Genomic DNA, 22,287 nt, shown 5'->3' with positions numbered 1-22,287 from the left:
TCAGCTTGGCCGCCTGGATGCCTGCCAGCTGGGCCACCACCAGGGCATCTCCCTTCTTTAGCTGGCTCTCCTGGACGAGCTTGAAGGCCACAGGCCCCAGGAGGACCATGGCTGAGGCCACGGCCACCCGCTCTGGAGAGGAAGGGAAGACAGTATGGATTTGATGGTTTTAAAAAAAAATTAGTGTTTCCCAGGTCCGGTAGATCTACTGGATGCATGGGCTGAGAGAGGAGATTGAATTACCCAGGAAGGTCTTCCTGATGTTTTCCTCAAATCCTTCTGCTTTACCACCAGGACTTCACGGTCCTAGAGTGAAACTTAATCATTATCTGATTGTGTATTGAAGATAATTGAAACGTCCTCATTTTAGCTTTTATTCATAGCAATTACTTCTTAAAAATAAATAGCTTTGCTTTCCCCTACTTGTTGTTCTTGCCATAAGGTTTCTATAACTAGGGGCAAATCCTGGTTTTGTGAGTCCTAAATCTTATAAAATTATATCAAAAATTATATTCAGGACCTAGAAGGGTCTGTGCAAGTGAGGGGCTCTGAACTTAAGGCTCCTTAGCTTCTTGGTGGATCACTACTGTGCACAGGTAAGGAAAACTGTGTTAATGCAAACCAAATCTGTGCCCAAGGGAACAATACTCCACTTACTGAAGAACAAAACCAATGAGAAACATTTGTATTTATTTTACAGTTTGCATAACAGTTGTCCCTTGGTATCTGTGGGGAGATTGGTCCCGAGACCCCAGCAGATACCAAAATATATGAATGCTTATATCCCTATGTAAAAGGTGTATTTAAAATTTGTGTGTAACCTATGCATGGTCTCTAGATTACTTACGATACCAACACAATGTAAATGCTATGTAAATAGTTGCCAGCAAGTGGCAAATTCAAGTTTTGCTTTTTGGAACTTTCTGGAATTTTTTCCCCCAAACATTGTCCGTCTGCTGTTGGTTGAATCCATGGATTTGGAACTTGTGGATACAGAGGGCTGCCTGTATTTTTCTTAATTGGTGTGAATAGCCTGTGAGAGTAGAGAGTAGGACAGGCATGATTTTTTTTTTTTTTATAGTTTTATGGCTGCACCTGTGGCACATGGAAGTTCTCAGGCCAGGGATGGAATCCGAGCTGTAGCTGCAGCCTGCTCCACAGCTGCAGCTATGCCAGAACCTTTAACTCATTGCAACTGGCTGGGGATTAAATCTGCACTTCCACAGCAACCGGAGTCTCTGGAGTCCACATTCTCAACCCACTGTGTCACGGCAGAAACTCACAGGCATGATTTTTGATGACTAATTAGAGGCAAATAGTTTAGGCTCAGAGATGTGTCTTCCAATTTTGCATGGTCAGTGAATAGCAGAGCACCACTAGAACCGTATTTTAGGGAGTTCCCATTGTGGTGCAGTGGAAACAAATCCGACTAGTAACCATGAGGTTGCGAGTTCAGTCACTGGCTTCGTACAGTGGGTTAAGGATCCAGCATTGCTGTGAGCTGTGGTGTAGGTTGCAGACGTGGCTCGGATCTGGCATGGCTGTGGCTGTGGCACTGGCCAGCATCTGTAGCTCCTATTAGACCCCTAATCTGGGAACCTCCATATGCCGCAGGTGTGGCCCTAGAAAGCAAAAAAGCCAAAAACAAAAAACAAAAAAACCAAACATGTTTTAGAACTCCAAGTCCTCCAGATGTTCTATTATGCCATACTGCATGGGAATTGAAGTGAAATGATTGGACTAGGAGCTGGGTTTGCTTTAGGATATATTACGTGCAACCAAGAGCTCCTGGGAGCACGATGCTTAGTATAGAGTTGGAATTACCTTGTGAGATGTTTGCATTGATCATATTGACCAGGTCATTGCTCATTTCAGCTTGATAATCTTGTGGTGTGGATGATGGGCTCTTAGAGAGTCCCATTTCATCTAGGGGAACTTTAGAGATTTTTTTGATTATCACTTTCATATTGACCATTTCTCTTAGAAAACAAGTTTCTCCTCTCAAGGATAGATTATTTGAGATTGATTTAGTATTCCCTCTTTGATGTCATGGAAGCTTTTTAAAAAATTGTTTTGAAATTGATTTTGTATTATACTTTGCCTTTTGTAATATATAGCTTAACTTTCCATGAAAAGGATAACATTGACACGAGGGCAGTGGAGGAATTCATTCTTTATATAAATATAGCTTTTTTTTTTTGGCTCCTAACACAGATCTATGATCGCATTCTGTCAATTTCCTCTCGAGAGGGTGAGACGATTGAATTAGATAAACCCGTGATGGCAGAGGGCAATGTGGAAGTTTGGCTTAATTCTCTCTTGGAGGAATCGCAAGCCTCATTACATCTTGTGATTCGCCAGGCAGCTGCAAATATTCAAGAAACAGGTTTCCAACTGATTGAATTTCTTTCTTCCTTCCCTGCTCAGGTCAGTGTATCAAAATTGAAAAGTATTTTTTACAGAACAGTCATTTTAGATCTCATACATTGGCTGTTGTAAACTATACAACTGCCTATAATTTAACTCCAGATCAATATTGAGATTTTCATAAAGGTGTGTTAGATAGAGACAAGATTAAAGATTTCAACTACAGATTATTTGGTATTATATATCTGTATTTATACATGTGTATTTGTAAATATATATTTGTGCCATAGAGATATTTGATTTTCTTAAATTTTTTTTCTACTGAATCTCTTTAGTGCACAAATCTTAAAACATATGGTGTTTTACCAGAAAAATGAGAAATGTGTTTCAGCAATAAAATACAGAAAATGATGTTTTCCTTTTTTTTTTTTTCTTTTTGGTCTTTTATCTTTTTAGGGCCGAACCTGTGGCATATGGAGGTTCCCAGACTAGGTAATCGGAGCTGTAGCTGCCAGCCTACGCTAGAGCCACAGCAACACAGGATCCGAGCCGCATCTGCAACCGACACCACAGCTCACGGCAACACCAGATCCTTAACCTACTGAGCAAGGCCAGGGATCGAACCCACAATCTCATGGTTCCTAGTCGGATTCGTTAACTACTGAGCCACGATGGGAACTCCAGAAAATGATGTCTTCTTAGTCATGTGATCAATAAAGACTTTGTGAGTAATTGCTATGTGTACACCCTGTGGTAATCTGAGGGAAGAAGGTTTAAGACATATTCTTTCCCTGCCAGTAGCTTAAAAATCTTTCTAGGGAGAAAAATGACTCGAAATGAGAAGAAAAAAATTGTGGACATGTCATGAGGACATGACATATGTTTAAATGTCAAGTAAATAATATGAACAGAGTTTCCATAGGTTTTGAAACAATGTATCAAGTTGATGTACTCAAGGATGGTTTGACATTTGCATAATAATCACAACTGTTCACTATATTGTAATTTCTATTTCAATATGTTCATATGCCATGCACACTCATAAAGCCTTTTTTATTTCCAAAAGGTTGGATTATTAGGAATTCAAATGATGTGGACACGGGATTCAGAAGAGGCCCTTAGAAATGCCAAGTTTGATAAAAAAATCATGCAGAAAACCAATCAGTCTTTCCTGGAGCTACTGAACACATTGATAGACATGACAACAAAGGATCTGAGTTCCATGGAACGAGTTAAATATGAGACTTTAATTACTATTCACGTGCACCAAAGAGATATCTTCGATGGCCTGGTAAATGCTTTACAAATGCTGTGGCATCTACAGAAAAGCAAATAGTAGACACTATCTGTGTTTATCTACTGGAAATAGTTTGAATGAATTCAAAGGAAAGATAAAATTCAGGCAAAGAATCATCTTCGTGATGAGGGATTGTCTTTTAGATTTTTTTTTCAGTCTTTATCTGAAACTTTAGCTATATTCTGATGATCTCTGCTAAGGTGTCATGGAGGCAACTAGATTTTATATTAAAATTATTTATATGATCATTTTTAATGCTGAAATGTCATGTAACCTCCTGCAAAGCTTTCATTTGTTTTGTGCTCCTTTTGGTTATTAAATTGAAGATGACTAGGTTCTTGCTATAGAAATAATAAGTGATATTGTTAGTAGAGCCACTTGGTACTTTCTTTCAGGCTTTTCATAAATCACATCTTTAACAAGTTTTGCTGCCTTTTATGTGGTTGATTGCAAATGGTCCTTCCTAATATCGTTTGTGACATTCAGGTGTCATGCAGATGTTTGCCTTTAAAAAAAGAACAAGGGGTGGAAGAGAGAGTTTAGTAGCTATGGAAAATAGGAAATGTGAAAAGAAATGAAATTTGTCCTTTACCGTAAAGTACAACATTAGATAAGAGGCCAGAAGCTCTTATTTTCATAATAATTTTCTGGATTGTGTCTCACCCCATTATGTAAAAAAGATTATGAAAGATTGGCTCTGATGTAGTGGAAATACAGGCAGCACATTTAAGCTGTTAGGTGCTAATCTCCTCTCTTAATAGTTAAGCACACTGTTTGCCTCTCTGAGAAAAAAGGGCTCTGGGTAATTTTAGATTTCTTATTTGTCAAAGAAAAATGATTAAAATGGCTTAAAATTTCGGTTAAGAAATCCAGACAAAAGCATTACTGGCCAGTGACATGCCACTTAGATGTTAGAAATTTTGGCCTCCTGCAAATCCTAGGAAGAATAATTGATGGATTAAAAAACTCCAACAATGTACTTTGTCATCATCATTAGAGATGCCTTTTTTCCCCATATGCGATTGTTTAGTTCCATCTTTGTAAGTCAAACATGTTTTTCATAGGTTGTATTTCATGGCTAGGACTGTGGTATTGGGCACTTAAGGGTGAAATTTAAGACATGAACATCTTGGAGTTCCCTGGTGGCCTAGCAATTAAGGACCTGGTGTTGTCACTGCTGTGGCTTGGGTCACTGCTGTGGCACAGGTGCGATCCCTGGCCCAGGAACTTCCGATGTGGCCAAAAAGAGAACATATTCCTGTTAAAATAGATCATAGGATTTAAATCGGAGGGGCACAAGAGAGGTTTCTCTTGAAGTTTTTTCCCATATCTTCTCAAATATATTTTTTGCTCATCAATGAATGATCAGGTTGAATGGTGATGCAGCTGACGTCTTGAAACTAGTTGGGTTGCCGTAGTTCCGTTTACGTCCCATTTTGATCTACGTGAATGCTAATGTGTTGAGTTCATAAACCGTTCTCGTCTCAGCTTTAACACATACTTTTTGCATTTCAGTGTCACATGCATATCAGGAGCCCTACAGACTTCGAGTGGCTGAAACAGTGCAGGTTTTATTTTAATGAAGATTCTGACAAGATGATGATTCACATCACAGATGTGCCATTCATATACCAGAATGAATTTTTAGGCTGCACTGACAGGCTGGTCATAACCCCTCTCACAGACAGGTGATGGAAGGATTCTGTGATTCCACAACCTCTCTCCACGGCCTCACCCCTCCAACCCTGACATTTTTATTCTTGCCAGGTGCTCAGGGGATTTTGGCTTATGGTCTCTTTAGACTTCATAGGCTCTCTTATATTAAAGTCTTTGAAATTCGGTATTCTTAACTTAACGCATGTCTTCACATGGGATTTAGGACGTCTGTGACTGAAACAGACTTTGCTTCCTTTGCCTTTGCTCTTATAGAGGCTAAGTTTAAATGACCTCAGTGGATATTGAATGGGATAAAAGGGAATTAATTGCTATATGTCAATAGGTACAGATCACCCTGGGCCTTGAGGGGTGCTTTGGGGGATTAGTGGACCATTGTCATTACAGAGACAATTAAGGTGTTTTGTTTTTGTTTTTTTAAGCAGGATAGAAATTGAGTAGGAACATTGGTGAAAAGGGACAGAAAAGACATTGGCCTGAATGTCTGGAGTTCTTAGTTCTGCCCCACTGTGTTATGTAGGGCTGCCCCGCAATTTCCCTGGACCCAGTATCCTCATCTGTTAGGTGAACTAGGCTCTCTCCATGAGGGTTCCCTCTGTGGCTAAAAGCCTCTAATTCACTTAGTCTCATCTGAACTTTGTGGCATCAGCCAGTTGCATATGTGCAGCTCAGGGACAGTGTGACTACTTATTGTGGACAAAATAACTGAACATTAAAATTAATTTTTGGGCTAAGGAGATGCTGAAGCTGAATATCGATCATTTTCATGGAATGAGCCTCTGGGCTGTGAGACTGAGAAAATTCTCAGGCAAAATGTAAAATTTGACAGGCTTTTAGATGGAAAATATTATCAGACAGAGTGTACGAGTTTGACATAGTAGCCTTGTTGTTTGGGAGGCTGTTCCTTCTGCTCAGTTGTGCTACTAGATGAAGTGCTTACCTTTACCTGAGGATGGGGTAGCAGATTCTAATGCATCATTTTCCTCTCGCATTTTCGTCTTCATACTCTTGGCATTCCTTCTTACGTTTCATTAAGGTTGATTCCCACTGATGCTGGTGGACGTCCTTTTTGAGTTTTTCTCTTTGTTTTGAAGTGCAAAGGTGAATAATCCCAAAACGTGGAGACTTCCTGGAAACACTTGTAAAAATTATCTCACATCTTCTCTCTTTTCAAAGCTTAAGCATCTCCCTCCCTTCCTTCCTCTATAAAGACCTCTCCTGTTTTACTGAGAAGGTAGATGGTACCACCAGGGGAGACCTGCACTCATTTCCCACCATCACGTCTGCCAACCAAGGCACCTGTCCTTGTGCTGCCTGCTTTCTCTCCTGGTTCTGCAGATGGGTTTTGTGCTGCCATCCAAAAACCAACACCTCCACTGGCATGGCTGTTTTCTCTCTGGGAGCATCCTCAGTTTTCAGTTTCTACCAGATCATTCTTATCAATGTTCCATGTGCTGTAATTGCTTCCAGAAAGGAAATCCTACGATGAATTTAGTTTAGTTTCCTTTCCATTTCTGTGCTCCCATCAGAATTCTTCAAAAGTGCAGTTTTTGTCCTTCCCCGAATTCACTCCATTCAGGCAAAATGTAAAAGTTTCTATTACTGCCATAACAAATGACCATAAATTTAGAAGCTTAAACTGCACAAATCATTTTATTTATATTATTTTATTTTTGCTTAAAGTTTTACTGAGGTATAGTTAATTTACAAGGTTGTGATAATTGCTGTACAACAAAGTGACCCAGGCATATATATACACATATCCATTCTCTCTTAGATCCTTTTCCCCTATAGATTATCACAGAATACTGGGTAAAGCACTCTGTGCTGTACAGCAGGTACAAATTAATTTGTTCTGCATTCCGGTATGTTGGAAGTCTGGCATATATCTTGCTGGACTAACATTAAGTGTTGGCAGAACCATGCTCCCTTCTGTTCCTGTTCTTTCTGTCTATTGGAGAATTTTTTTCTTACAGTTGCAGGACCTATGTCCCATTTTTCTGCTGACTGTCAGCAAGGGCTGTTCCCAAGGTCTAGAGGTGCCACATTCCTTGGCTTGTGGCCCCTTCCTCCATCTTCACAGCTACAACAATGGGTTAAGACCCCATCATGCTTCCAGTTGCTTCTTTTTTTGGGGGGCATCTCATGTCTCTGACCCACTCTTCTGCCTCCTTCTTCCCCTTGTAAGGACTCATGAGATTAGATAGGATTCACTGGTTAATCTAGGATAATCTTCCCATCTCAAGGCCTTAACATTAATTGCATCTGACAAGTCCCTTTAGCTCTGTCAGGTAACGTATTTACAGATTCCAGAGGTTAGCATGTGGATATTTTTTTGGGGGGGGTCATTATTCTGCCCATCACACTTTCTTTCCCCAGTAGAGCAGTCACTCAGGTCTTCATGTTGCCAAATCCAGGGGTCATTTCTAGTTCTGGCCTTCCTTGACTAATCAGCAGCTTTTGTACAGATGATCACGCTCCTTTTTGATATACTTTCTTCATGTGGCTTCCAGGACAGGACACTTCCCTGGTTCCTCCTTTTCTGGTTGTCCCTTCATATACCCTTCTACTGGGTCTTCTTCCTCTTCCTGACCACTAAGCATAGAACATACCAGGATTCATCTCTTCTCCATCTATACTCACTCCTTAGGGGAGCCCATGTGGCTTTAAATATCATCTCGATGTGGACTTCCCCCTCTCTGCACCCTGTGCTAGGCAGTAAGTCCTCCTTATCCATTTATGTGTAGTAGTCTGTGTCTGTTAACCCCATACTCCTGGTTTATCCCTCCCTCCCTCTCCCTTTTGGTAATCCTAAATTTGTTTTCTATGTCTGTGAGTCAGTTCTGTTTTGCGTATAGATTCATTTGAATTATTTTTAGATTCCACATATAAGTGATGTCAGATAATATTTGTCTTTGACTTACTTCACTAAGTATATAATATTCTCTAGGTCCACATTGCTGCAAATGACAATATTTCATCCTTTTTTTGTGGCTGAGTACTATTCTGTTGTATATATATATACACACATATGTTTGCCATATCTTCTTAACCAAATTATCTGTTGCTGGGCAGCTGGGTTGTTTCCATGTGTGGGCTATTGTCAGTAGTGCTGCTTTGAACTTTGGGGTGCATGTGTCTTTACAAATTAGAGTTTTCATTTTTTTTCTGGCTGTATATCCAGGAGGGGGATTGCTGGATCATATGGAGGTTCCCAGGCTAGGGGTCAAATCGGAGCTATAGCCACAGGCCTATACCACAGCCACAGTAGCACGGGATCCGAGCTGCATCTGCGACCTACACCACAGCTCATGGCAATGCCAGATCCTTAACCAACTGAGTTAGGCCAGGGATTGAACCTAGGTCTTCATGGATGCTAGTCAGATTCATTTCCGCTGAGCCATGACGGGAACTCCTATATTTGGTTTCATAAGGACTTGCCATACTGTTTTCCATAGTGGCTGCACCAATGTACATTCCCACCAATAAGGTAGGAGGGTTCCCTTTTCTCCACACCCTCTCCAGCATTTTTTATTTGTAGACTTTTTGATGATAGTCATTCTGATTAGTGAGAGGTGATACCTCATTGTTGTTTTGATTTGCATTTCTCTATTGATCACTGAGGTTGAGCATCTTTTCATGTGCCTATTGGCCATCTGTATGTCTTCTCTTGGAAAATGTCTGTTTAGGTCTTATGCCCATTTTTTGATTGGGTTGTTTGTTTTTTTGACATTGAGTTAATCATTGGTAACACATTCTTTATCAACCTTTCCTTTCATTTCTCCTTAAGCAAGTCCTGCAGTGAAAGAGTCTATAATTAAACCAAGTTCTCAACAAAGAAAAGTACCTTCCTGATGCATGTACTGTTGTCTTGGCAAGTTTTTTGGCATTTTAGAATCAATACTGTTTAGAAATGGGAACTGAAAGCACTTCTGATTTCTGTGTGGTGAAATGCATCTCAAGTGCTGTGAATACTTAACACTAAGATTGTGTGCCAAAGAACTCTGGGTCATGGGGTAGGTTAGTGTTCCTTTGATGCTGTGGTCACATTCTGCATCTCTAATTCCAGCAGCACTGGGATAGGAAGAAGCAGATGAGAGAGTATGGCTGGACTGGCACAAGCCATTTATTCAACAAATGTTCATAGAGTACTACATGCCAGGGGTTAGGCAAGTACCTGGAGGTAAAAGTGGGAACTAGTCTAGTTCTTGATAGCAGAACTAGATGGCCATCTAATGGGGAGGCGGAAAACTGTAACAAAGCGGCTAAAAGTACACTAAATCACATAAAAGTCCAAACCATTCAAGAATGGTGACATTTTTGAGAGTAGCAAAGAGACTGGAAGGGAAAGCAGAGAAGCGGGGGTGAATTATTCCTACAGGTAGAATGCTCTAAGGAGGGTTATGTCAACAAGCATGTGAAGATGCTCTGGCAGGTCCATGCTGATCTCTGAAAGGCAAGTCCTAGAAGGTTTGGGTGCCAGCCTAATGGTTGGACTGAAATCCCACCTATTGTAGAAAGTGAGGGATAAGTCATCTGGCATGGCTACCCATTTTTCATGTAAATTTCTTTCTGGCAACTTAACAACTTGCCACTTCTTCAGTTTAAATATGAACCCAAATGATCCCAGTTATAAAGAGAATTTGCAAGACAGAAAGAACAACTGGCTAGCCAGAGTTCCTGGAGATTTATTCCTTACCCTGAGAGTGTGGACATGCCCTAGAACTGGGCGGTATGAGGGCTTGTGACCAGAGAGACTGGATCAGCTCTCAGCTCCCTGACCAGGATCCTGAGAAAAGTTATTCCATCCCTGTGAGCTTCTCTCCTCATCTGTGAGATGGGAAAATAACTAGCTTCCCTGCAGGGTTCAGTGGGGTTTAAAGGAGATAATGTAGCTGAAGCTATGATACATCATGTTATTACAGAGGCTGCTCTGCAAGGGATGACACAAGTTCAAGAGGAAAGACAAGACCTTGAGTTAAAAGGCAGATTCAAAGTGAGATCAGGCCTCCTCCTGATTTTACACCTACATCATCTTCTTTGAATCCAGGCTCTGTGTGCCTCAGGGCTGAGTCATTTTACTTGCCATTTTTAGGAACCCAGATCCAATAAATGAGACCCTAAGGGCCTCCAGAGGGCGTGCTCACTGCTAACCCCCACGTTTCAAGCTGGACAGTTAATTTATTTTCTTTGACATTTTTTTTTTCAAGTCCAGATAAATGCTTTAGAATTTGGTCACAAGAAAGCCCTAAACTACATTATATTATGGCTTACCTCCTTTTACAGCACTGGGTGATGCTGGGAAATCGATTGGGTCATTGTCTTCCTTCACAGACATACTTGTATTCTCACAGCAGAATCTTCTGTTTGTTAATATCAAACTGTAAGATACAGTAGAAGGTATTTGCAGGTTTAGGAGAGACTCTCAAATAGATTTAAGGTGTGATTATTTGGCAACGTGTGAAGAAATCTCACGTGATCACTGGTTCCCAAATTCATCAAATTATCGACTCTTAGGAGTTCCCGTCATGGCTCAGTGGTTAACGACTCTGACTAGGAACCATGAGGTTGCGGGTCCGATCCCTGGCCTTGCTCAGTGGGTTAAGGATCCAGCGTTGCCGTGAGCTGTGGTGTCGGTTGCAGATGCGGCTCAGATCCTGTGTTGCTGTGGCTCTGGCGTAGGCCGGTGGCTACAGCTCCGATTTGACCCCTAGCCTGGGAACCTCCATATGCTGTAAGTGCAGCCCAAGAAATGGCAAAAAGACCAAAAAAAAAAAAAATTATCGATTCTTAGAGTCAAAAGGGATTAATCTACTCTAATGGTCCCCCATCTGTTTCCTAGAATACTATTCTTTAGATGTTGGTAGATTTTTGTGAAAAAGTTGCCAAGTAATTTCTGGAAATGCTATGTAGTCTTTTTCATAATTGGAGAAGGTCAAAATACAATTGTCCTAAGAAATCCCATTGAACCTTTTTAAGAGTTTTCAAGCTTATTTGTCCCTAGACCACTCCCTCCATTTTCCTCAACACGTGTTAATATGCACCAGGATAAGTGTGTTTTAGGAGACAGTTTTGGAAATGTTCTGTAGAACAATGGCCAGGGTCTTCCATTTTCTAATTTTGTGTGAATATCATGTCACTGTGATGTCTTTGAAGGATCCTCCAGATGCCAGTGGTGTGGTTCTAGTGATTTCTTTGTCCCCCAAGGTGTTATATCACGTTGGCTCAAGCTCTGGGAATGAGCATGGGAGGAGCCCCCGCTGGACCTGCAGGAACGGGCAAGACAGAAACCACCAAAGATATGGGACGATGTCTTGGGAAATACGTTGTGGTTTTCAATTGTTCTGACCAGATGGATTTCCGTGGACTTGGACGGATCTTTAAAGGTGAGGGTTGCATTTTTTTATTTGATGAGAACTTTAAGCTAAGGTGGCATATCTTTTTAAGATTTCATTTTCATCAACTGGCTACCTTTTGGTGTCATTTTCTAACTTTGTAAACTTCTTGGAAAACCTGATTCTGACCAGTGTCATGTGGGTCACATGTCAACATCACTGCCTATGTAACATTCTTTTGTCACTGAAGGTTGGGTGTCCACAGATCAAGTGTCGTGTTGTGAGTTATTTGGGGGGCTTTTTATGTATGATCTATTTGTTCAGCTTTATATTTGAACAAACTTCTCTCTGGCTTATCTTGGCAGTTGCATAGTGCTCTTTTCCCTGGCTTTCTAAAATTATATACTAATTTGATTTTTTATTTAATTTCTCGTCTAAGGACTGGCACAGTCTGGATCCTGGGGTTGTTTTGATGAATTTAACCGTATCGACCTGCCAGTTCTCTCCGTTGCAGCTCAGCAGATTTCCATTATTCTGACATGTAAAAAGGAGCGTAAAAAGTCTTTTATTTTTACTGATGGAGATAATGTGACTATGAACCCTGAATTTGGACTTTTTCTAACTATGGTAAGGAGCCCACAAAGAGCCACTGAACTTCAGCCTTCTTATCACAGTTTTCATGCATCTCTCTGCTCATGTGTCACTTATTTTCCATGAAGGGACATTAGGATTGTAATTTGCACTCCTGTTTGAAAGCCTTTGGTGTTACACAGAGCTCCTATTAATAACCCATGACTTAGTCTCTCCAGTTAAAAGGAGAGTAAGATATGTAAATGAATTTTCCTGTTGTCATTCCAGATTTGTCGTATGTGCATAATGAGTCTTTTAATATCATGCTGATGTGTTGTGCTTGTTGCCCTGTAATTGTCTCATTCATCCTTGAGTTTTATTTTCTGTATAGAATCCTGGCTATGCTGGGCGGCAGGAACTTCCTGAAAACTTGAAGATTAACTTCCGCTCTGTGGCCATGATGGTCCCTGACCGACAGATTATCATCAGGGTGAAGCTGGCTAGTTGTGGCTTCATTGACAACGTTGTTTTGGCCAGGAAGTTTTTCACGCTCTACAAGCTGTGTGAAGAGCAGCTCTCTAAGCAGGTATGACCTTCTGAAGGTCCCTATGTATTTAGCCATGTTTAAATTTTCTATTCAATGGAATTTTCTCATTTAAAAAAAATGGCAGACTGGGATTGTTGACAAAATGCCTCATTCTTACAGGGTGGAAAGTTGTATGATCACAAGTATTATTTTATGTGCATTGTTTTAAAGACAGTGCAAGAAATTAACATTTACAGCATAGAAATGAGGTGAATACTATCTGAACTGGTTTAAGAGCCAAAGAATTATGAATATGGATGTTTGTTCTTTATCCCACATGTGCATTCATCATAGTATGTGTTATGTGTCCTCATGGTTTTGAGGAACCTCTCAATCAAAACTTCTTTGAATATAGATAAATTTTATATCCACAGGTTCACCTAAATTACACTCTCACTCAAAACCTTCTTGGTTTCTTCTGCTTTTTGCAGCCTTCATTCACTTATTCTTCTCTTTTCTATGCTGTTTTTTTGCATGTAGAAAAATGCTCCACATCATTGACTTCTGTCCTTTTCTTTTCTAATTTCATTTCTACTTCCTTCACAAAGTCGTTGGGAAAAGAAATGAGTCCACATGCACAAAACAATTGGCCCCTGCTGATCCCCTGTGAACATTCTGTGAATCACACTTCATACCCACAGATTTAACTGAGTCTAATGCTGCGAAGTTTTCCTTGATTAGTTTCACCCACCAGCACTTCCAGGTCATTGTTACTTTTAGGAAAGTTTGCTCATATTTTTATTTTATTATGCCAATTAGAGTTTAAACTCCTTGAAGGCAGGAACTCAATTTGAACATTTTATGTGCTCTGTTCTCCGAGTGATTGATATTAAATGATACATATTGCTCCCAATTGCCTTTGCAGGTAATTTCTATAGTTTTTCTATAGGTAATTTTCTATAAGTTTTCAAAAATACTGTTGTTAGGAGTTCCTGTTGTTGCTCAGTGGTAACAAACGCGACTAATATCCATAAGGAAGCCAGTTCAATCCCTGGCCTTGCTCAGTGGGTTAAGGATCCGGTGTTGCTGGGACTGTGGTGCAGGTTGAAGACATGGCTTGGATCCTACATTGCTGTGGCTGTGGCCGTGGCCAGTAGCTGCAGCTCCAATTCGACTTCTAAACTGGGAACTTCCATATGCTGTAGGTGTGGCCCTAAAAATAAAAAAGCAAAATAATTGAGGTTAAAAACATACAACATTAACTTTATCATCTGAACCATTTTTGAATGTACAGTTCAGTAGTGTTAAGTATATCCACATTATTGTGAAACAGATCTCTGTAACTTTTTCATCTTGCAAATACGAAACCCTATACCACTAAGCAACAACTCCACTCTTCCCCTTCCCCCAATTCCTGGTAACATTTTTACTTTCTTTTTCTATGTATTTGGCTACTTTAGATACTTCATATAAGTGGAGCCGTACAATATTTGCCTTTTTTTGGGTAAATGGCTTATTTAACTCAGTATGTCCTCAAGTTTCATCCATGGGATAGCATGTGATAGGATTTGCTTCCTTTTTATGGCCAAATAATATTCCAGCTTATGTATATGCCACATTTTGTTTATTCATTCATCTGTCTATGGGCATTAAGGTTGCTTCTACCTCTTGGCTGTTGTGAATACTGTCTCTATGAACAGGAATGTGCAAAGATCTTTTTGAGACTCTGCTTTCAGTTCTTTTGGCTTTATACCGTAAAGTGGGATTGCTGGATCATATGGTAGTTCTATTTTAAATTTTTTTGAGGAACTGCCAGGAATCCTGGTTCCTGTAAATGGCTGGATAATTGGTTTTTAATCACTCACTTTGTATGTGCTGAAATTTGGTGTGATTGAGCTTTTATAAATACATAGCAAGGGGATAACAAGGCTTGGACCTAACTTGCTGATTTGCCCTTATTTTTCCTCTCTCTGGGTTAATCCTGGAGTCTAGCTACTTTTCTTCATCCTCAATACCCCTGTCTTTTAACTTTATATGAGGATCGTGAGTGAGGTATCAGTTTAATTCTGGTTCAGAAATTTTAGCTTTTGAGATATGAGGATATTTTCTTAGGGATGACTGATGAAGACGGGCTCAAGGGGACCTGTATACTCCAAGAGGAAATTGATTTCTTTCTCCTTGTCAAACCTGTTTATTAGTTCTGATCTGAGGCTTAAATTATGATGGTCCAGAAGAGGACTCTTTTGGGTATTCTCCATTTGCTAAAAACAAAAACAAAAACAAAACCTATCAATAAAAAAATTTATAGCTCCACTAACTGTGCAAGTTTTTTTTTTTTACAGGAAAATGAGCATTTACTCATTATGTCTCTGTCAGATCTGTATGGGTTCCATTGGTGAGTTAGTACTGGAAATAAGCCCAGTGGCTCTCATCTTCTTCAGGTACATTATGACTTTGGTCTGCGTAATATTCTGTCAGTTCTGCGAACCCTGGGAGCAGCAAAAAGAGCCAACCCCACAGATACGGAATCCACGATTGTCATGCGTGTACTACGAGACATGAATCTTTCTAAACTGGTAAGATTCACAGATGGAAATGTTCCACTGGCTTAAATTTCAGTTTAACTAAGTGCAAATGAGGTTTAGAAATATTTACTTAAAGTGCTCATTTAAAATGCTTAATTTTCAGATAAAGCACTGGAGAGCAGAACTTTAAATTACACTTTTTTTCAGAAGTGATTTTGGTAGTGGCTCACATCTAGTCTAACATGTGTCTATTCTAATAAAATTAAAATGGGTTTTTTAAAAAATCCACATGTTGAGTTTCCAAATGCCTTGAATCATTTTTGTATTTTAGAGCTAAAATCTCATCTTCTTTAAAGTAGACCTTGGCAGGAAATCATATGTAAATGTTGCAAGTGTGTAATAATTTCATGCTCTGGTTTCACAGTGGAGACTAATAACCATTTGTCCAGTATCAGTGGATCTATGTATGACAGAATGATATTTTTATTTCAAAATAAAAGTATGAACCAAATTCCAATTCATGAATTTGCCACTCTCTCTCATTTAATTAGAGTCTTTTTAATTTTAATGAGAAATTGTAGATTTTGTGGTAATTCCCCAACTCATTGTTTTATGAAAGGGTTGTCATGCAGGCAATATTTTCTTTCCTTCCATTTCCTTCCTTTTTTTCTCTTCTTCTCCCCTCTCCTTTTATTTACTTTTTATTTTTATTTTTACAGCTGCCCCTGTGCCATATGGAAGTTCTCTGGATAGGGGTCAAATTGGAACTGGGGCTGCAGGCCTGAACCACAGCCATGGCAACACTGGATCCAAGCTATTGCAGCTTGCAGCAATGCCAGATCCTTAACCCACTGAGTGAGGCCAGGGATCAGACCTGCATCCTCATGGACACAGTGTTGGGTTCTTAACCCTCTAAGCCACAATAGAAACTCCGCCCCTCTCCTTTTAAAAACTAATTTTTAATTTATGGGAAATGATGAAAATATTTCTCAACATCAAGGAAGGTGGAAGTGATATTTTATTTATTACTAGCTCTGATAAAGTAATCTGGGCTGTGTTGGGCATTTTCAGTTTATCTGACATTGCTATGTTTGTGCCAAAATCATTGGTCTGATTTCCCTTTTTTTTTTTTTTTTTTTTGAGATTGATGAGGATGAACCCTTATTTTTGAGTTTGATTGAAGATCTCTTCCCAAATATTCTTCTGGACAAGGCAGGTTACCCTGAATTGGAAATGGCAATTAGTAGACAGGTAATATATTTCACAGAACACGGAAATGTCTCTTTAATCTGAAATGTCATGGGAATCAGTGGAGCTGGCATTTCCCAAATCTTTGGGTTCTAAGAACAGCACCCAAGGCTGTAACTACAGTTTTTTTTGTTTGTTTGTTTGTTTTGTCTTTGTCTTTTGGGGCCACACCCACAGCAAATGGAGGTTCCCAGGCTAGGGGTCTAATTGGAGCCACAGCTGCCGGCCTACACCATAGCCACAGCAATGCTAGATCCTAGCTGTGACCTACACCACAGCTCATGACAACACTGGATCCTTAGCCCACTGAGCAAGGCCAGGGATTGAACCCACCACCTCATCGTTCCTGGTTGGATTCGTTTCTGCTACGCCACATGGGAATTCCTGTAACTACAGTTTAAAGAGGAGCCGTTGCACACCACTAATGGCGATTTTCCTTTGGGTGGGTTTGGGGGCCTCCACTATTGCTCAAACTCAGGACCAGTAAGCCATGTGCTTGTGTCCTCCTCCCCCTCTCCCCTCCTCCCCCTCTCCCTCCTCCCCCTCTCCCTCTTCCCCCTCTCCCCTCCCCCCTCTCCCTCCTCCCTCCTCCCCCCCCCCTCTCCCCTTATGGCTAAATTAATTGCAGTGCCTAAAATGCCAAGTATAAACTAATTTATAAAAGTGACTGACTTTAGCAGTTTGTAGCATGTGAAAAATTTGAAGAGAAAATATATAGCATAAAATGATACATGATTATTATAAAAATTATTTAAGTAAAAATAGAAAGTATTACTTATAGTGAGTTTAAGCATATCGTGATGGTTACGAACATGGACCACAAGGCTGAATTTCTTGGGCTCAAATCCGTGCTCTATAACTTTATGATTAATAGCCTTGGGTGAATTACCTAGTCTCTTTGTGTCTCAATTTCTTTATATGTAAAGTGAATATATAAATAGTATTAATCTCTTGGAAGATTAAACTTAAAATAGTAATTGGCAAACTAGCTTCCATACAGGTATTCAATAGGTAAAAACTACCCAGTAGATTTATAAAGATAGCGTGAAGTTTATATGGAATTTCAGTCAACTTAGGATGCTTGAAATTATCTTTTAAATTAATATCTTTTAAAAATTTAAAGTAATTTGCATACTTGAGCCTTTATTCTTTTTTAAAATTTTGTTTATTATAGTTTATTTCCAGTGTTCTGTCAATTTCTGCTGTACAGCAAAGTGACCCAGTTATACATAATGTATATATTCTTTTTCTCACATTATCGTCCATCATGTTCCATCACAAGTGATTGGATATAGTTCCCTGTGCTATGCAGAAGGATCTCATTGCTTATCCACTCTAAAATTTTTTTTGAGCCTTTGTTCTTAAATTGCTTCTCATATGTACATTCAATAAAATGTTAATATCAATGTGTTTAATTCCCAAAGACAAATGCAGATATTTCTTATTAGCTTGGGATATCAATTTGATTATGTTCCGCCTGCTTTTTGTCTATATATATATTATGTAAAGTGTTTTATTGTAGAAAAACCCATATCACAAAATGTGCCTTTTTTAAATCATTTTTTTAAGTGTACAGTTCAGTAGACTTAAGTACTTTCATATTTTTGTGCAAACTACATCGCTGTTCATCTTAAGAACTTTTTTTATCTTTTCAAACTGATACTTCGTATGCATTAACAATAAGTCCCCATTCCTTTAGCCTCACTCCTTGCTTTTACTTATTTTGAGCACGATTAAATCCAGATTGCTATTCCTGTGGCCCCATGTGGGAGTTTTGTTATGTTTTCAGGTTGAAGAAGCTGGCTTAATCAACCATCCTCCTTGGAAACTGAAAGTCATCCAGTTGTTTGAAACACAGAGAGTGAGACATGGGATGATGACCTTAGGGCCTAGCGGAACGGGGAAAACCACCTGCATCCACACCTTGATGAAAGCTATGACAGGTAAGGGGCAGTCAGGCTGCATTACCCTGGAGATGCGTTTAAACTGCTGTGACATGTGACTACCCCAAGAGGAACGCAAAGGTAGATAGATCTTAACATATTTTTATAGGCGGCGGGAAAGCTACCTTTTGGAATATGGGGTACATTTTAGAGATAACACATTCAATCAATGGGCCAGAGGAGAGAAACGTTTTCCTCAGCTTTATTGAGATATAATTTGCACACAGAACATGTGTAAGTTTAAGGTGTATATGTGTTGATTTGATACGTTTAGGTGTTGTAAAATTATTACCATCACAGCATTAGCTACCACCTCATTGTATTGCATAATAATCATTTTTTGTGATGATTTAAAAATTTTTTTAATTAAAGTATAGTTGATGTACAGTATTCCTTCAATTTCTAGTATACAGCTGAGTGATCCAGTCATACATGTATATACATTTTTTTTTCTTTTCATACTATCTTCCATCATGTTCTAACCCAAGAGATTGGACATAGTTCCCTGTGCTGTACAGTAATGATGATAACTTGAGATCTACTTTCTTAGAAATATTCAAGTATATGATACAGTATTATTAGCTATAATCACCATGCTATACATTAGATCCTCAATCTTGTTAATCTTAGAATAGGAAGTTTGTACCCTTTGTCCAATATCTTCCCATTTCCCCATCCCCCAGCCCCTCGTAACCACCATTCTACACTGTTTCTCTGAGTTTGGCATTTTTAGATTCCACATATAAGTGATGTCATACAATGTTTGTTTTTCTCTGTCTGACTTATTTCACTTAGCATAATGCCCTCAAGTTCCATCCATGTCTTCATAAATGGCAGGATGTCCTTATTTCTTATGGATGAATAATCCTCCATTGTGCATGTGTACCTCATGTTCTTTACTCTAGATCCATTGATAGACTTGTAGGTTGTTTCCATATCTTGGTTTTTGTGAATAGTGCTGCAGGAAAAACTTTTTTTTTTTTTGTCTTTTTAGGGCTGCACCAATGGCACATGGAGCTTCCCAGGCTAGGGGTCAAATAAGAGCTATAGCTGTTGGCCTTTGTCACAGCTAACAGCAACGCCAGATCCTTAACCCACTGAGTGAGGCCAGGGATCGAACCTACATCCTCATGGATACTAGTCAGATTTGTTTCTGCTGAGCCATGATGGGAAGTCCCAGGAAAAACATTTTTTAAAGTGACTGTATGCCCGGTAGGGGTAAGGGAGGTGAGGAGGTGTGGCAGGTGCTGCCGCCGGTGCCCAGGGCCACATCCCTTTGGCCCTCTCCTGCTACAGATGTAGCTGTTGGATAACTTCTCTCCCAAACGCCCACCAATGGTGTCTCCCAGTTTTTCAGCTTTATGATGTTTCTTGAATCTAGGGCACTGGCTCAGCTTGGAAGAAGAAATGGAGTGGGAATCAACACTCCTGAGGCAGCTGTACCACCCTGAACCAATGCAGGAAGAGTTGAAGGCAAATGTATCACTTTCTCCTGGCTTTTAGAGGGACACTTCACTGTGACCAGCTCACCAATGAGCCCTCTATTGACTTTATCTCCCTTACTGTCTCATTCTTTCCCTGAATCCAGACTCTCAGTTCCCATGTCTTTGGCTCAGGCTTTGTTCCAGGGGAACTTAAATTAGTACAGAGGCATCACATGAGAAGCTTTGTAAGTCTTGCTAAAACCTAGGTTTTAGTTGGTGGGTGATGGGAAGCCCTGGAGCTGGAGAATGATGTGATTAGCCTTGTAGAGAGAAGACCATCCGGTGGCCATGTAATGAAGAGACTGCGAGACTGGAGGGTCCATCTGGGAACCTTTATGAGGAGGTGACTGCAAGAAAAGGGTGCCTATTCTAGCACAGAGTCCATGAAGGTGGGGTGATAAGGATCAGTCAAGAAATGCTTAGCAAAGATAAGTGTTGGCCAAGATGTGGAATGACTGGATCCTGCAATCCCACTTCTGGGTATTTATCCTAACAAATTGAAATCGGATATTGAAAAGGTATTAGCACCCTAGTGTTCATTGAAACACTATTCACAATAGCCAAGATACAGAAAAAACTTAAATTTCCAACAAATGAACAGATAAAGAAAACATGGTATATAGATACAATGGAGTATTATTCATCTTTAAAAAAGAAGGAAATCCAGCAATATGCAAGAACATTGGATGGGCCTTGAAAACATTATGCTAAATGAAACAGGCCAGCCATGGAAGGACAGATAATACATGATTCCATCATATGAGTATCTAAAACAAACTCATAAAATCAGAGAGTATAATGGTAATTACCAGTGGCTGAGGGGCAGCTGAAATGGAAAATTTCTAATCAACACGCACAAAGTTTGAACTATGCAAGTTGAATAAATTCTAGAGATCTGCTGTAGTTAACTATGCCTGTAGTCATCATGCCGTAGTTAACTATACTGTATTGTACACTTAAAAACTGTTGAGAAGGTAGAGCTCATGTTAAGTGTTATTACCATGATAAAATAAAGTTTTTTTTTTTTTTTTCTAAAGAAGCCCAGAAAAAAAAAAAAAAAAAGGAAAATGCCTAGGAATTAGAGTTTTCTCTGGATAGATGCCCAGGAGTAGGGTTGCCGAATTATATGATAGTTCGATTTTTAGTTTTTTAAGGAAACTCCATACTGTCCTCCATAGTGTTTGCACCAATTTACATTCCCACCAACAGTGTAGGAGGGTTCCCTTTTCTCCACACCTCTCTAGCATTTGTTGTTCGTAGTCTTTTTGATGATCGTCATTCTGACTGGTGTGAGGACAGGAAAATCCACTCAATAGTTGTAATAATCTATATGGGAAAAAATAATGGACATATTTATATGTATGACTGATTCACTTTGCTTTACATCTGAAACTAATACAACATTGTAAATCAACTATACTACACTAAAATTAAATTTGAAAAACGAAATGCCTAGGAAAAGAATTAAGAGAATTAGTTTAACCAACATTTAAAAAGTCAAGCATTTTTTTTTCCTCAGAGTGCTCTTATAAAAATGTTATGCCATTTTAAATGAAAATGTTACAATTCTATCTACCACCATCATGAAATAATTTTTGATGGTTTCTCTTGTATGGGCAACAGACCATGCCAGCTTTCACCTATGATACTGTCATACATTTGAAGAGTTTGCTGGCCTTTTGTGAAGTGTGATTAGATTTTTAAAAAAGTGTTGCTAGTCTTATGGATAACATTTATTGAAGCTGAACTGTGACTAAGTTGAACTTTAGTACTGTAAAATATTGCAGGTGATTACCCTGATTCTTTTTGTGATTTTTGAAAAAGATAACTATGACCTAATTTTCTAAATGAACTTTAATGCAACACTTTTCCCAATGTGTGTATCTGTGTATGTGTGCCTTTGTCATTCTTTTGCACAGAATGTAATATTTCAGCATCTATTTTTAGGATTTTATACTTGAAACATTATTCTTTGCTTTTTTAAACTTATTAGTCACAGTCTCCTATGTACAGAATCCAGAGTAGTCTTAGAATTTGAAAGATATGAATACTTTTTTGAAGTTGGCCGCAGAAGAAAAATCCTTGATTTTTGCAACATTAGTTGATTTTTTTCCAAATGAGAAAGACCATATCTCAGCAAATCAAAGATGATAATGAAGAGAATAAGGCATCTTCTAAGTGACATTTCAGGTATAATATTTAATCTAGCACATCACAAACCAAAAGGTTTTTGAGCTGTGAAATCTGAAGAACTGGATTACATTAATTCCTTCATCAATTCCAGCATATCTTTCCCCCGCTTATGTAACGTGCAATTT

At 39.2% G+C, this 22,287-nt stretch overlaps 1 protein-coding gene across 1 annotated transcript in view; it reads left to right on the top strand.

The window, feature by feature from the left end:
- The window catches only part of DNAH5 (dynein axonemal heavy chain 5), a 251,923-nt gene that overhangs the window by 104,554 nt on the left and 125,082 nt on the right, over positions 1-22,287 (top strand). Inside the window, 9 exon segments of the mRNA XM_021076646.1 lie at positions 2,215-2,427; positions 3,434-3,658; positions 5,180-5,352; positions 11,546-11,724; positions 12,113-12,300; positions 12,635-12,829; positions 15,211-15,345; positions 16,438-16,545; positions 18,332-18,485. Coding sequence (XP_020932305.1) covers positions 2,215-2,427; positions 3,434-3,658; positions 5,180-5,352; positions 11,546-11,724; positions 12,113-12,300; positions 12,635-12,829; positions 15,211-15,345; positions 16,438-16,545; positions 18,332-18,485 — 1,570 coding nt within the window.

The sequence above is a fragment of the Sus scrofa genome, chromosome 16 (assembly GCF_000003025.6).
Source record: "Sus scrofa isolate TJ Tabasco breed Duroc chromosome 16, Sscrofa11.1, whole genome shotgun sequence".
Taxonomy (NCBI): Eukaryota; Metazoa; Chordata; class Mammalia; order Artiodactyla; family Suidae; genus Sus; species Sus scrofa.
Note: the sequence above shows the minus strand (reverse complement) of the source record. Positions and strands in the feature narration are given on the sequence as shown.